The sequence below is a fragment of the Hyla sarda genome, chromosome 8 (genome assembly GCF_029499605.1).
Source record: "Hyla sarda isolate aHylSar1 chromosome 8, aHylSar1.hap1, whole genome shotgun sequence".
Lineage (NCBI taxonomy): Eukaryota > Metazoa > Chordata > Amphibia > Anura > Hylidae > Hyla > Hyla sarda.
The window spans coordinates 170286087-170301163 of record NC_079196.1 but is presented as its reverse complement, the minus strand read 5'-3'; the positions used below and the strand labels follow the sequence as shown (position 1 = coordinate 170301163).

Genomic DNA, 15077 nt, shown 5'->3' with positions numbered 1-15077 from the left:
ACCAATAAGGAATATTTGTATCTTTCGATGGGTAATCAAATATTCCCTATCTTCACTAATGACATTTCTTGTTTCCTAATGAATTGCAGTTTTACATAATTGATGAGAAAAACCACAAAGGGCGCGACAAAGCTATTGTATTTCCCGCGCACACAACCATAGCGTTTAGTAGCTTTGATCTGTACATTCATCTGGATGGTCACTTTGGTAAGTGTCATCTTTTCTGATGTCTTATGTGTATGTGAAAAAGAAGACTACAAGGAGGGTACAAAGGATGTAGTACACTCACCTCAGGGTGTTGTGCTGTCAACATCAGTATCCGTCTTGTATACAGTATAGCCGGCAACCGCCTGCATCAAACCATATGATAAGAAATGGATCCCGGCACTCACCAGATGATGCAATAAGTTCAGTTTTATTTGTAGGAATACATCTTTAAGTACAGGACGCTTTTCGGCAATGTATGCCTTCCTCTGCTGTCTCAGACAGCAGAGGAAGGCATACATTGCTGAAACGCGTACTGTACTTAAAGATGTATTCCTACAAATAAAACTGAACTTATTGCATCATCTGGTGAGTGCCGGGATCCATTTCTTATCCTATTGCCTATCTTATCCACGAGCACCACCTCTACGACGAAGTGCCGACAAACCATCTATACCACTGCATCAAACCATATGTCTGGTCAAGGAACGGAAGTAGCAGTCAGATGTGGAGCAAGTCCAATGAGAAAAAGATAGATGATTCTTTTGGCACTCACCTGCAGACAAAGTATTTTAAACAGTAACCAAATTTCAGGACAAAGATTTATAATAAATAAATAAATGCCATATTAACCCCTAGAGGACACAGGGTGTACATGCAAGCCCAGCGCCTCAAAGGGCTTACTAAAAGACGGTAAGAAATGGCTGCTATTCCCTAATAAAAGTTGACATCACATAATATAGAAACATAGAATGTGTCGGCAGATAAGAACCATTTGGCCCATCTAGTCTGCCAAAAAAATGTAAACAAAGTCTAGAATTGCTGAGTTTTGGTCACTTCATATACCAGAATTTTTTTTATAATTAGTGATCAAATACTAATAATATACTATAAAAATACTACCAATAAATACTACAGATCCCTAAGCTAAAAATGAGCCCTCATATCGCCCCGTATACGGAAAACTAAAAGTATTATAGAGGTCAGAAGAGGACAAGTTTAAGCATACTCATTTTCTAACCAAAAATTAAGGTATACATTTTTTAAAGTACTGTATATACTCGAGTATAAGCAGAGTTTTTCAGCACGGTTTTTCATGCTGAAAACGCCACCCCCCCCCCCGCCCCCCTCGGCTTATACTCGAGTGAACCATCAGCTGTCCGCGCATGCTGGGAACTGTAGTTTTGAAACCTCTGGAGGTCCGCAGGTTGAAGACCACTGCGGCCTTCGTCATCATCCAGACCCCCCCTTTGGTTTTCTACTCACCTAACCTCGGTGGGAAGGAAGGGTGAGCTGGTCCGGGCCATCTATGCTGCAGGGACCGTCCGGTTGGGAGGGTTAGTTGTTCCGGGCTGTCCATTTTTACCCGGGGGGCCCTCTTCTCCGTGCTCCGGGCCTGCCCCGGACTAGTGACATTGCATGCTGGGAGTTGTAGTTTTGAAACCTCTGGAATGACGTTGCATGCCCCGGACTAGTGACGTTGCCTTGACGATGGCGCACAGGGACATTCATGCGCAGCCTCCCTGCGCATGAACGTCCCTGTGCGTCGTCAAGGCAATGTCACTAGTCCGGGGCAGGCCCGCAGCACGGAGAAGAGGGCCCCCCCAGTGAAAATGGACAGCCCGTAACGAGTAACCCTCCCCACCGGATGGTTCCTGCAGCATAGATGGCCCGTCCAGCTCACCCTTCCTTCCCACCGAGGTTAGGTGAGTAGAAAACCAAAGGGGGGGGGGGGGGGGTCTGGATGATGACAAAGGCTGCAGTGGTCTTCAACATGCGAACCTCCCGAGATTTCAAAACTACAACTCCCAGCATGCCCAGACAGCCGACGGCTGACGGTATTGACAGGCGGTGATGATGATGGGGGGGGGGATGATAACGGGGGTCTGGATGATGACGGGGGTCTGGATGAGGACATGGGGGGGGGGATGATGTATTCCCCCCCCCCCCCCTAGGCTTATAGTCGAGTCAATAACTTTTCCTGGGTTTTTGGAGTGAAATTAGGGGCCTCGGCTTATATTTGGGTCGGCTTATACTCGAGTATATACGGTAGTAAAATAAAATAAAAACTGTATTGGGTATCATTGTAATCTTATTGACCTACAAATTGATTTGTGGCTATTAGAAAGTGAGAAGGAAAAAAAACAAAAACGTAAAATTGCGGCAGGCCTATTGGGTTAAAGCGTACCCGTCAGATCCAACAAAAAAAAACATTTTTTTAAATATATCACTCAGTACCTAATCCTGACCATGTACATTTAATTTTTATGTGTCTAACACCTTTATTTATTTATTTTATCACACTTTTAATTTAGCTCACTAGTCTGAATTCCTCTCAAAGGGAGGGGGCGTGGTCTCACTGTGCAGGTCTCCGCCCCCTCCTTCAGTATGCTGTCTGCTCACACCTCCCCTAGCATTAGCAAAACTACAACTCCCAGCTTGTCCTCACTGACAGTAGCAGGACACAAGCTGACAGTGGGAGGATTATTCTTCCAGCTCTGAGCCCTGCACTCACAGCTGTCAATCAAGGAAGTGTGTCCATGACATAGGTGATGATGCATGGACACAGCAGCACTAGTATGTGTCAAAGCAGGCGGAGGGGCAGTTGTTTGACTGCCTTTTTCATTATGAAATACTGAAAATTTTCTAATGAAAGCAATTGCAAAACCTATTGTTTTTGCATGATTTACAACATATGAAAAGTTTTTGTATCTGACAGTGCCCATTTAATGTCACTGGAGAATAAAGTCCATGACTTTAATAAACAATTTATTTATTTATTTAAAATCTTTGTCCGGACATTAGTTACTGTTTAAAATACTTTGTCTGCCAGGGGAGCACTAAAAAAGCAGCTATCTTTTCTTCTTTCTGATGTAAATTTGAATGTCGGTGATTGTATGGTGCCCCTTTCCACGGTGGTCACGCCCCTTTTTCGGGTTTACGTAGCAAAATAGAGAGTTAGTTGGGTTTTTTCAATTCTGGCACAAATTCTGGCACAAAATCTGGCGCAGACAGAATTTCTGGCGCAATGCGACAGAATGTGGCGCACAACTCAACAAAACATGTCGGGTTTGCAATAGTAAATGAGGGCCAATGTGTGTGTGTGTGTGTGTGTGTGTGTGTGCATGTGTGTGTGTGTGTGTGTATGTGTGTGTGTGTGTATGTTCCAGCATCACGTCCAAACGGCTAAAGATATTTACATGAAACTTGGCACACATGTTACTTATATGTCAACAACAAACATAGGTAGGTATTTTAACCCTTACTCAACCCCATTTGCCAGGGTCGGGGTTTTTGTTTAAAGTCCCATACAAGTCTATGGGAAATATATGTTACTGCATAACTTCCAAATGGCTGGAGATATTTTGATAATACTTGGTCACATGTTACTTATATGTCCACTTAAAATATAGGATAGTTCATTTAACCCTTAACTACCCCCATTTGTGAGGGTTGGGGTTTTTGTTTAACCCCTTAAGGATTTTGGCCTTAAGGACTCAGACAATTAAATGTTTACGTTTTTGTTTTTTCCTCCTCGCCTTCTAAAAATCATAACTCTTTTATATTTTCATCGCCAGACTAGTATGAGGGCTTGTTTTTTTACACGACCAGTTGTCCTTTGTAATGACATCACTCATTATATCATAAAATGTATGGCGCAACCAAAAAACACTATTTTTGTGGGGAAATTAAAAAGAAAAACGTAATTTTGCTTATTTTGGAAGGTTTTGTTTTCACACAGTACAATTTACGGTAAAAATGACGTGTGTTCTTTATTCTGAGGGTCAATACGATTAAAATGATACCTATTATTACGTACTTTTATATTATTGTTGTGCTTAAAAAAAATCAAACTTTTTAACCAAATTAGTACGTTTATAATCCCTTTATTTTGATGACCTATAACTTTTTAATTTTTCCGTATAAGCGGTGGTATGAGGGCTAATTTTTTGCGCCATGATCTGCACTTTTTTTTGATACCACATTTGCATATAAAAAACTTTTAATAAATTTTTTATAATTTTTTTTATAAAATGTATTAAAAAAGTAGCAATTTTGGACTTTTTTTTTTACGTTCACGCCGTTCACCGTTCGGGATCATTTACATTTTATTTTAATAGTTCGGACATTTACGCACACGGCGATACCAAATATGTCTATTAAATTAATTTTTTACCCTTTTTGGGGGTAAAATAGGAAAAAACGGACGTTTTACTTTTTTATTGGGGAGGGGATTTTTCACTTTTTTTTTACCTTTACTTTTAAATTTTTTTTACATTTTTTTTTACACTTGAATAGTTCCCATAGGGGACTATTCATAGCAATACCATGATTGCTAATTCTGATCTGTTCTATGTATAGGACATAGAACAGATCAGTGTTATCGGTCATCTTCTGCTCTGGTCTGCTCGATCACAGACCAGAGCAGAAGACGCCGGGAGCCGGACAAAGGCAAATGAGGTGACCTCCGTGCAGCGTTCTGAATGATCGGATCCCCACAGCAGCGCTGCGGGCTATCCGATCATTCATTGAAATCGCGTACTGCGATTTATTGATCGCGGGCGTCGGCCATTGCCGGCGGGTCCCTGGCTGCAATCAAACCGATGCCCGCGGTTATGTACAGGATGTAAATGTACGTCCTGGTGCGTTAAGTACCACCGCACCAGGACGTACATTTACGTCTTGCGTCCTTAAGGGGTTAAAGTCCCATACAAATCAATGGTAAATGTATGTTCCCACATAACTTCCGGCTGGAGATATTTCAATACCTGGTACACATATTACGGAGTAGGTCATGATAGGAGGACTGGATACGAGGACGGGATATGAGGACGGGATAGGTGGACGGGATAGGAGGTCGGGATAGGAGGTCGAGATAGGAGGTCGAGATATGAGGATGGGAAAGGAGGACGGGATAGTAGGTCGGGATAGAAGGTCAAGATAGGAGGCTGAAATAAAAAAAGCACAAACGGATGCGCTCCGTAGTGTAACACCAAAGGTGAGTTGGTAACGCTAAGTGTGAATTGCGCTTACCACATGAAGTTGTACTCCAACGAAGTACAACAATGGAGCAGGGCGTATCATCAAAGGGTCTCTGCAGCTTCGTCCCGCTGAAATAGAATCACGATAAAAACAAGCAATCTCCAGGTAGCAGAGCGGGATCAATGGAAGCGCTGAGACCAGATAAGAAGTTAAAAGGATTTATTTCCCATAATGCAACGCGTTTCACGGTCACCCGCTTCCTCAGGCATTTTGGGTTTAGCAGATTACAAGGTATATATAGGGAAAAGGGGTTAACCCCTTCAAGGAGGAAAATTAAATTAACCCCTTGAGGGGTCGAGCCCTTTAAGCCCTTCACAACAAGATAGAAGCACATAATAACATCACAACAAAGTACCCAATAAAACAAATACAATACAATTAAAAACAAATATAAAATTTTAACAAAAAAATATTAAAAATATTATAGTACTATATATAAAAAAAATAAAAAATAAAAAAATAATAATATATATATTTTTTTCCTTTATTTTTCCCATTTTTTTCTCCTTTATTTTTATTTTTTTTCCTCTTTTTTCTCTTCGATGTTTTAACGGGCATTTTCCAGTGTCTCATTAAGACCATCTGGAAATAAAGTAACCAAAGAAAAATCCAGTTTTTAGTCATAATCGTATACAGCGATTAAATAATAGGGAATCCTTCTGGATTTTTTCTTTGGTTACTTTATTTCCAGATGGTCTTAATGAGACACTGGAAAATGCCCGTTAAAACATCGAAGAGAAAAAAGAGGAAAAATAAATAAATAAATAAAGGAGAAAAAAATTGGAAAAATAACGGAAAAAAATATATATATTATTATTATTTTTAATATATAGTACTATAATATTTTTTATATTTTTTTGTTAAAATTTAATATTTGTTTTTAATTGTATTGTATTTGTTTTATTGGGTACTTTGTTGTGATGTTATTATGTGCTTCTATCTTGTTGTGAAGGGCTTAAAGGGCTTGACCCCTCAAGGGGTTAATTTAATTTTCCTCCTTGAAGGGGTTAACCCCTTTTCCCTATATATACCTTGTAATCTGCTAAACCCAACATGCCTGAGGAAGCGGGTGACCGTGAAACACGTTGCATTATGGGAAATAAATCCTTTTAACTTCTTATCTGGTCTCAGCGCTTCCATTGATCCCGCTCTGCTACCTGGAGATTGCTTGTTTTTATCAAGATAGGAGGCTGGCATTGTCGGGATAGGAGTACCAGATAGGAGGTCGAGTTAGGAGGTCGGTATAGGAGGACGGGATATGAGGACAGAATATGAGGACGGGATAGGAGATAGAGATAGGAGGTTGAGATAGGAGGATGGGATATTAAGACAGGATAGGAAGTCTGGATAGGAGGTCTAGATAGGAGGTCGGGATATGAGGATGGGATAGGGGGGTTGAGATAGGAGGACAGGATAGGAGGGCGAGATAGGAGGTCAAGATACGAGGTCAAGATAGGAGGACGGGATAGGAGGTCGAGATAGGAGGATGGGATAGGAGGATGGAATAGGAGGACGGGATAGGAGGACTGGATAGGAGGACAGGATAGGAGGTCGGGATAGGAGATCGGGATAGGAGGTCAGGGTATGAGGACAAGATATGGGGTTGGGATATGACAACAACATATGAGGACGGGATATGAAGTCAAAAGCTTCCTCTGTTGATTTTCCTCCACAACAAGGATTAGGAAGGAAAAACCGAGCAACGCCGGGTACTCAGCTAGTGAGTAAATAAATAAGCCCCCTAATACAGGAATGGTTTATGCCAATGTAGACTCCTAACAATGGAATATATACCAAAATGAAACACGGAGCTACTCAAAAGAGTATAATAAATGACAATGTCTTTATTAAATGAAAACATACATATAAAATACATTAAAAAGGAGGAAAGTGGACATCAGAAAAAGGGCAGCATACCTGGGACTGTAATGTACTAGATATAAAATCATAGGTAAAATCACTTATTGTAATTCAAATTGACACCACTAGGTGTCAGTACCACACTGAATTAAAAACAGCTGTCGTCTGGCACACAGATGCTGATGAGCTCATAGTGTAGCCACTGTAGTGGTGTGCTGTTTATATTTTGCATGGCCACCTAATTAGCTACAATGGATGGAAATGCTGTCTGACTATAAAGCTGCTATTAAAATGTCAGCCAAGCCTAAGTCCTGATGTTTTGTTGGCAACCCAACTTCATGGAGGACTGAAGGCTAGTGAGCACCGGAAGTAACATCACTCCTTATATAGACTCCCTTTATGTCATCTGCAAATGCCCCATCTATCTAGCCAATAGGCTGTTGAAACATGTGTCACATGTAGTAAAACTGCAGTTGATGGCATAATCTCGCGCCGCGTATAGTCAGTGGTGTCCGTCGGAGACCCCTGTCCAGAGCGCATTTCTGGATTCTCTGCGCAGGACTCCGGACTTAGACATCAGTAGGAATGTGAAGCTGTAAAGTGCACGTGTGGATGTTCGCGCATGTCGCCGGATTTAAAAACTGCTGCGGGCGTACGTCTGTCAGTGTGCTTATGTGAGAAGATCGCGCATGACCGCGTACTTAGAAGAATGAGCCAAAAGACAATCACTGGGTTGATCTCATAACGATTATCATGGTGCACATATGGATGGGTTAATATATCAGCATACTAGGAAAAGGAAAGGAAATAAACCTTACACTCATAACATCCACAGTTTCACAGGGCGCATACAGGTAGATAAAGATATATTATTTTCCTCACTATATCATGTGAATCTGCCCCATAGACTGTACATCATTATGAAATCCAGGAGCTAAAATCACTAGCACTTAAATGTACAATTACCAGCAGGTAGGGAAGGTGCAGATTATTATTAGCAGATGTGATAGTGATTACTGTACCCTATACATCTATCCCATGGACTGCATAACACGTAAGACCCAAAATACAAAATAAGGTTGCATAATTGCAGCACCAAACTGTGCAGGTGCCATTAATGGTATGATTATCAATAGTAAAAGCAATAATGAATGGTGACTAAACAAAATGAGAGGGGTAAGGGGGAGGGGGGGAGCCCCTTAACCCGGCACATTTTTTTTGTGATCCAATTATTACACTTTGCACTCACTCACAATTTATTTCTCTTTGGCGGTGACCTCTATCAGCAGATAAGAAGCACCGCCATGGGGACCACTTCTACACCTTCTTATGCAAATTTGTTTTTGCTGTGGTGGGAGCACAATTAAAATTTTTGGTGATGATGATCTTTTTGTTTACACTGAGCACTTTTTATATTGGGGATGATATATCGATGATATTTTGATTTTCTGGGATGGGGATATATCTTTATTTGGTGATTTTGTGAATAGGCTTAATTCCAATGCGATCGGGAGGAAGTTCACATCGGAGGTAGTAGGGGCAAAACTATCAAGCAAGGGAAATGTCAAGGTAATTTGATTAACAAAAAGTGATTTTATTCAAGTATTTAATAAAAGTTATACTTTATTATTTTGGGGGGGGGGGGTTCTAGTTTAGGGTACCCCTTTGGGGGTTTCCCCCAAAGTTGTTGTGTGGTGTTATTACCCTGTTACCTTTCGGGGTTTGTTATATATTAGTCATAGATAACGCCCCATGTACTGCTTGCAGCCACCATTTTGGAGATAGAGAAATAAAAGAAAGGAAGCAAGCACTGCTGAAGCCAGAGAGCCTTTCCACATTAACCTATACAATTTCACAGCAAGATGAGCACAGCATAAATTTGTGGGCTAATTTCACACAGGGACCTCCTAGCTAATCCCAGCAAGCAGTTCAGGTCAGGTTGTGAAAGCAAGCCCCTTTTTTTGGTCAACTCTGCCCCTTTTCTGCGCCAAAGTCCTGTCTGAAATACAGACACAATTTGTGGCACGTTGAGCCACCTTGTAGCTCACCATCCAACAAAAGCAAGTCGGGTTTATAGTAGTAAATCAGGGCCAATATTTCAGTTTGGAGTCCTGGCTCTCCCTAGGAGCGACGCATCACAACCCCCGCCAAGAGCAGGGACCACCACGCCCCCTCCATATGTCTCTATGGGCGAGCCATTCAGCAATCTTTGGCTCCGACTAGGTAGGCACTGGACTGTCTGTAGGCACAACAAGATCCAGTGAAACTTTTGATAACATAGAAACATAGAATGTGTTGGCAGATAAGAACCATTTGGCCCATTAGTCCCTGGCCCTATCTTATATGAACGATAGTCTTATACTTATCCCATGCATGTTTAAACTCCTTCACTGTATTTGTAGCTACCACTTCTGCAGGAAGGCTATTCCATGCATCCACTACTCTCTCAGAAAAGTAAGACTTCCTGATATTACTTTTAAACCTTTGTCCCTCTAATTTAAAACTATGTCCTCTTGTGGTAGTTTTTCTTCTTTTAAATCTCCTCTCCTCCTTTACCATGTTGATTCCCTTTATGTATTTAAAAGTCTCTATCATATCCCCTCTGTCTTTTCTTTCTTCTATACATGTTAAAGGGGTATTCCATGTTAAAGGGGTATTTTTTATATATCAACTGGCTCTGGAAAGTTAAACAGATTTGTAAATTACTTCTATTAAAAAATCTTAATCCTTCCAATAGTTATTAGCTTCTGAAGTTGAGTTGTTGTTTTCTGTCTAACTGCTCTCTGATGACTCACGTCCCGGGAGCTGTGCAGTTCCTATGGGGATATTCTCCCATCATGCACAGCTCCCGAGACGTGACATTATCATTGAGCAGTTAGACAGAAAACTTCAGAAGCTAATAACTATTGGAAGGATTAAGATTTTTTTTAAAGAAGTAATTTACAAATCTGTTTAACTTTCTGGAGCCAGTTGATATATATAAAAAAAAGGTTTTGCCTGGAGTACCCCTTTAACCCCTTAAGGACCGGAGGTTTTTCCGTTTTTGCATTTTCGTTTTTTGCTCCTTGCCTTTAAAAAATCATAACTCTTTCAAATTTACACCTAAAAATCCATATGATGGCTTATTTTTTGCGCCTCCAATTCTACTTTGTAATGACGTCAGTCATTTTGCCCAAAAATCTATGGTGAAGCGGGAAAAAAAATCATTGTGCGACAAAATTGAAAAAAAACGCTGTTTTTTAACTTTTGGGGGCTTCCGTTTCTACGTAGTACATTTTTCGGTAAAAATGACACCTGATATGTATTCTGTAGGTCCATACGGTTAAAATGATACCCTACTTATATAGGTTTGATTTTGTCGGACTTCTGGAAAAAATCATAACTACATGCAGGAAAATTAATACGTTTAAAATTGTCATCTTCTGACCCCTATAACTTTTTTATTTTTCCGTGTATGGGGCGGTATGATGGCTCATTTTTTGCGCCGTGATCTGAAGTTTTTAACTGTACCATTTTTGCATTGATAAGACTTATTGATCACTTTTTATTCATTTTTAAATGATATAAAAAGTGACCAAAAATGCACTATTTTGGACTTTGGAATTTTTTTGCGCGCACGCCATTGACCGAGCGGTTTAATTAATAATATATTTTTATAATTCAGACATTTCCGCACGCGGTGATACCACATATGTTTATTTTTATTTACACTGTGTTTTTTTTTTATTGGAAAAGGGGGGTGATTCAAACTTTTAATAGGGGAGGAGTTAAATGATCTTTATTCACTTTTTTTTTTCACTTTTTTTTTGCAGTGTTATAGGTCCCATAGGGACCTATAACACTGCACACACTGATCTTCTATGTTGATCACTGGTTTCTCATAAGAAACCAGTGATCAACGATTCTGCCGGATGACTGCTCATGCCTGGATCTCAGGCACTGAGCAGTCATTCGGCGATCGGACAGCGAGGAGGCAGGAAGGGGCCCTCCCGCTGTCCTGTCAGCTGTTCGGGATGCCGCGATTAGCCGCGGCTATCCCGAACAGCCCGACTGAGCTAGCCGGGAACTTTCACTTTCAGCCGCGCGGCTCAGCTTTGAGCGCGCGGCTAAAGGGTTAATAGCGCGCGGCGCCGCGATCGGCGCTGCGCGCTATTAGAGGCGGGTCCCGGCTTCACTATGACGCCGGGCCCGCCATGATATGACGCGGGGTTACTGTGTAACCCCGCGTTATATCAGAAGAGCAGGACCAAGGACGTACCGGTACGTCCTTGGTCCTTAAGGGGTTAAGGTCCTTTAACCTTTCCTGGTAAGTTTTGTACTGCAATCCATGTACTAGATTAGTATCTTCTCTGAACTTTCTCTAGAGTATCTATATAATTCTGGAGATACGGCCTCCTGTACTGCACACAATACTCCAAGTGAGGTCTCACCAGTGTTCTGTACAGCGGCATGAGCACTTCTCTCTTTCTATTGCTTATACCTCTCCCCATACATCCAAGCATTCTGCTAGCATTTCCTGCTGCTTTACAACACTGTCTGCCTACCTTTAAGTCTTCTGAAATAATTACTCCTAAATCCCTTTCCTCAGATACTGAGGTCAGGACTGTGTCAAATATTCTATATTCTGCCCAAGAGTTTTTACGCCCCAGGTGCATTATCTTGCACTTATACACATTAAATTTCAGTTGCCAGAGTTCTGACCATTCTTCTATTTTGCCTAAATCCTTTTCCATTTGGTGTATCTCTCCAGGAACATCAACCCTGAAGAACATCAACCCTGACAATGCTGAAGAGCTAAAAAAAAAAATACATGCAGTGGAACTTTCAGATAGAAAACAGGCTTGAACCACCTCTTTCCCCGGCTAGGGGACAACTACAGTAACTATTGGCCAGGGAATTTGCATGTGACTAGATTCTGCTTTCTACTGTACAAATATGCAATACACGATGAGACAACTTTTGCTAAAAAAAAAAATGTAATAAAATAACCCTTTGCAAACTGGAGAACTCAGTGTATGCATGTTATTAAAGAAAATTCTAGACAGGCACATATGCAACATAGAAAACAAAGTTATTTAGGCCTGTAGCACCTGAAACAAACACTCTTATGTCCAGCAAACCTTAAAGTACCTCAGCCATCCTACTACAAGGCTACTACAACTGTTTATCCAGTAAATTGGAATAGTTCACTGCTGGAAGCATAGATTGGCATATTGTGCAATCTATGAGGGAGTTTACTATGAGCCCTTTCATACACTCCTACTATTTAATATAGGCTCTTGGTTAGTCCTTCAAATTTGCGTCTCCTACAGTCACCATGAGGGTTTCATTAAGGTTTTTTTTAGAGCCTCTATTTTTAGCCAATTGATTATTGAAAGCTAGAATAAAGCTCAACTAGTCACAATCTTACTGTAACTGTGGTTGTATATGTGTTTCCCAGTGTATTTTGGCTTTGTGTCACTTGAAATAAATAGGGCTTAACTATATTTTACAATTGGGTGTGCAGACGTATTTTTGTGTCTTTGTTACGCTGTACATACACTAAGCCAATTACTTTTTTATACTGTTTGATATGGTTAAGATTTGTTTGCAGATTTATTTAACTGCTAGAATTGCCCTAGTCTATTTGTTGCCCATTCACCTGTACTTTGCAACTACATCACTTTTCAGCCCCTACAGGTACCCATACTGGCTGACTTCTCACAGCCCAAACAGACTTTCCACTCTAAGGGCTAATTCACACATGCGGATTTATTTGCGGGTTTCCCACTGCGTGTTTGAAAGTTTGAAAGCTCTCTGTGGCTGTCCGCAGGAGATTTTCGACTGCGGTATTTCTGATGCGGAAAATGTGTCGCAAGCCCCGCTGAAGTCAATAGGGTCTGCGGCCAACTTTCCACATCAGAAATTCCGCAGCCAAAAAGCTGTTGCGGACAGCTACAGAGAGCCTGCCCCCTTTTAAACATGCAGCAGGAAACCCACAAATAAATCCGCTCATGTGAACAAGCCCTTAGGCTAAAAGTACATTCAGCTTCTACCACTTCAGCAGTGCCTAACTGCAAGGCCATCCTTACAGCTTGTGCTTAAAGGGGTTGCCCAGCGAAAGAAATAACCAGTGTCTACTGTCAAAAAGTATAATAAAGCAACATACTAATATAATGTTAGAAGCCAAACTGCACAGATCTTCAATTATAAGCTGAACTTGTCTGGCTTGTAGCTGTGAAGTTCTGTCACACTCAATAAAAGCAGTCAGCTTGCAAGTTTCTATATACATTTCACCTAAAATTACATCATATTTTAACACAAGTCTGAAAAGAAGATAAAGAGAGCCAAATAAAACAAAAAAGTCTAAAATATTAAACTTGTAGTTATTTAGCGATTACCTTGGTTCCTTCCTGACCTTGCAGACTATTATATGTGTTGCTTTTGGCTACTGAGGAGGATAATAATGGTCCTAAATTTCCTCAATTTGTACACAATGGCCTAGATTTACTATTGTAAACCCAACCTGGCGGGTTGTGCACCAGATTCTGGCGCATTGCAGCAGAAATTCTGTCTGCGCCAGAATTTGTACAGAATTTGTGCCAGACATGAAAAAAACCTTGACCAACTCTCCATTTTACTGAGAAACCCCTGACATTAAAAAAATAAATATCTCAACATATTTACTAAGGTTTCCACAGAAAGTGTGGTGGATTTCAGCTCTGAAAACCCCCACAGATCAGAGCATGTGTAAAAAAGCAAAACATAGGGAAAAGTGCAAAATGTAGGGAAACTTTAGTAAATATCATGTAAAAATATCTGTTGGGATAAAAAAAAAAAACACAAAGAATACTAGACTCCACTCTTAGTAAATCAGGGCCAATCTGTCTGACCGTGGAGATGGTTTTGTAATGTAATCCAGCTTGATGAGCATCAACCACTTTTCTTTTGAGGTCCTCAGAAATAATTTCTTGTGCCATGATACACTTCCCTCTGTTCTTGGAACAAAACAGGTCACCCATTCATACCTGACACTCATCCCTTTCTAATTTCACCTTCAAATTATCTCATAGTCCTAAAGATTTGTGTTAAGCCTATCAGGCTGTATTTGTGCACGGGGCTTGAGTATTCGGCCCCTAAACTACGAGGCAGGGCATATAGGGCATGTGGGTGGAGATAGGTGTATATAACACCCCCTGCTATCACTAGCGGGGTGTGTGGGACGTTTTTGCGGGTAAGCGTTTGAATCTCCCGCCGGAAATCCTACGGCGCTCGTGTAGCTGCTTGTTGCCGGTCCGGTTCCACTGCCAATTAACTGCCGGTTCTCCTCTCTGAGTCACCAGCGACCAAAGAAGCTGCGGCACTCAAGTAAGGTCATGTTTTGCTGCCCGCCGGCTCTGCCTGCAGCGCTGCAGCATCCGGGAGCCGGGGGCAGATGTGCGAAGGGGGGGCAAGAACTAGGGGCCACCAACTGCCCACGGCATTCCGCTAGATGGCCGGTCTGGGGCCGGGCGCTGCTTTAGCCGAGTCGCAGGCAGTGAGGAATTGGCCCTGCGAAACACCCGTTTGCAAGGAGGGATGTGCTGCAGGCTCGGCTTCTCCACTGGCACATGTGGTTCAGCATCACATTACCAGCCAGCGGGTAGACTCCGTTGGGGTTACGGCGATGGCCGGTGGGTTGTTGGGTAGTGGGGGACATTTGGTTGAGAGCATGGGTACCTGTAGCAGGCCGTGTCGGGCCAACATCCAGCTCCAAGTGGCAAGTTGATGCAGCTGACACTGTGAGGTTCAGCATCGTTGCTACTAGTGTCGTTCATATATGCAATCTTATGGTGGTCAGCCATGTATGCACTCCTGTGGTGGTCATTCATATGCATGCTCCTGTTCATGTATACGCTATTATAAGGGGCATTCATGTATACACTCTTGTGGTAGTCATGCATGTATATCATATTGGTTATTTCCAGCACATGATCTCATAGTGGTCATTT

The 15077-nt window shown here is 41.6% G+C and overlaps 1 protein-coding gene across 4 annotated transcripts in view; it reads left to right on the top strand.

Annotated features, from left to right (window-relative positions):
* LOC130284478 (pejvakin-like) overlaps nucleotides 1–15077 on the top strand; it is a 63012-nt gene that overhangs the window by 33959 nt on the left and 13976 nt on the right. Inside the window, exons 4-7 of one of the 4 annotated variants that reach the window (XR_008847049.1) lie at nucleotides 90–207; nucleotides 8598–8676; nucleotides 9510–9561; nucleotides 11858–12578. Coding sequence is in view for 3 of the 4 variants with exons in the window: in XM_056534869.1 (XP_056390844.1) it covers nucleotides 90–207; nucleotides 11858–11952 (213 nt within the window). In the remaining variant the exon portion in view is untranslated. Of the gene's footprint in view, nucleotides 1–89; nucleotides 208–8597; nucleotides 8677–9509; nucleotides 9562–11857; nucleotides 12579–15077 lie in introns of those variants that run through there. The other 3 variants (XM_056534870.1, XM_056534869.1, XM_056534871.1) reach the window with 3 other exon arrangements.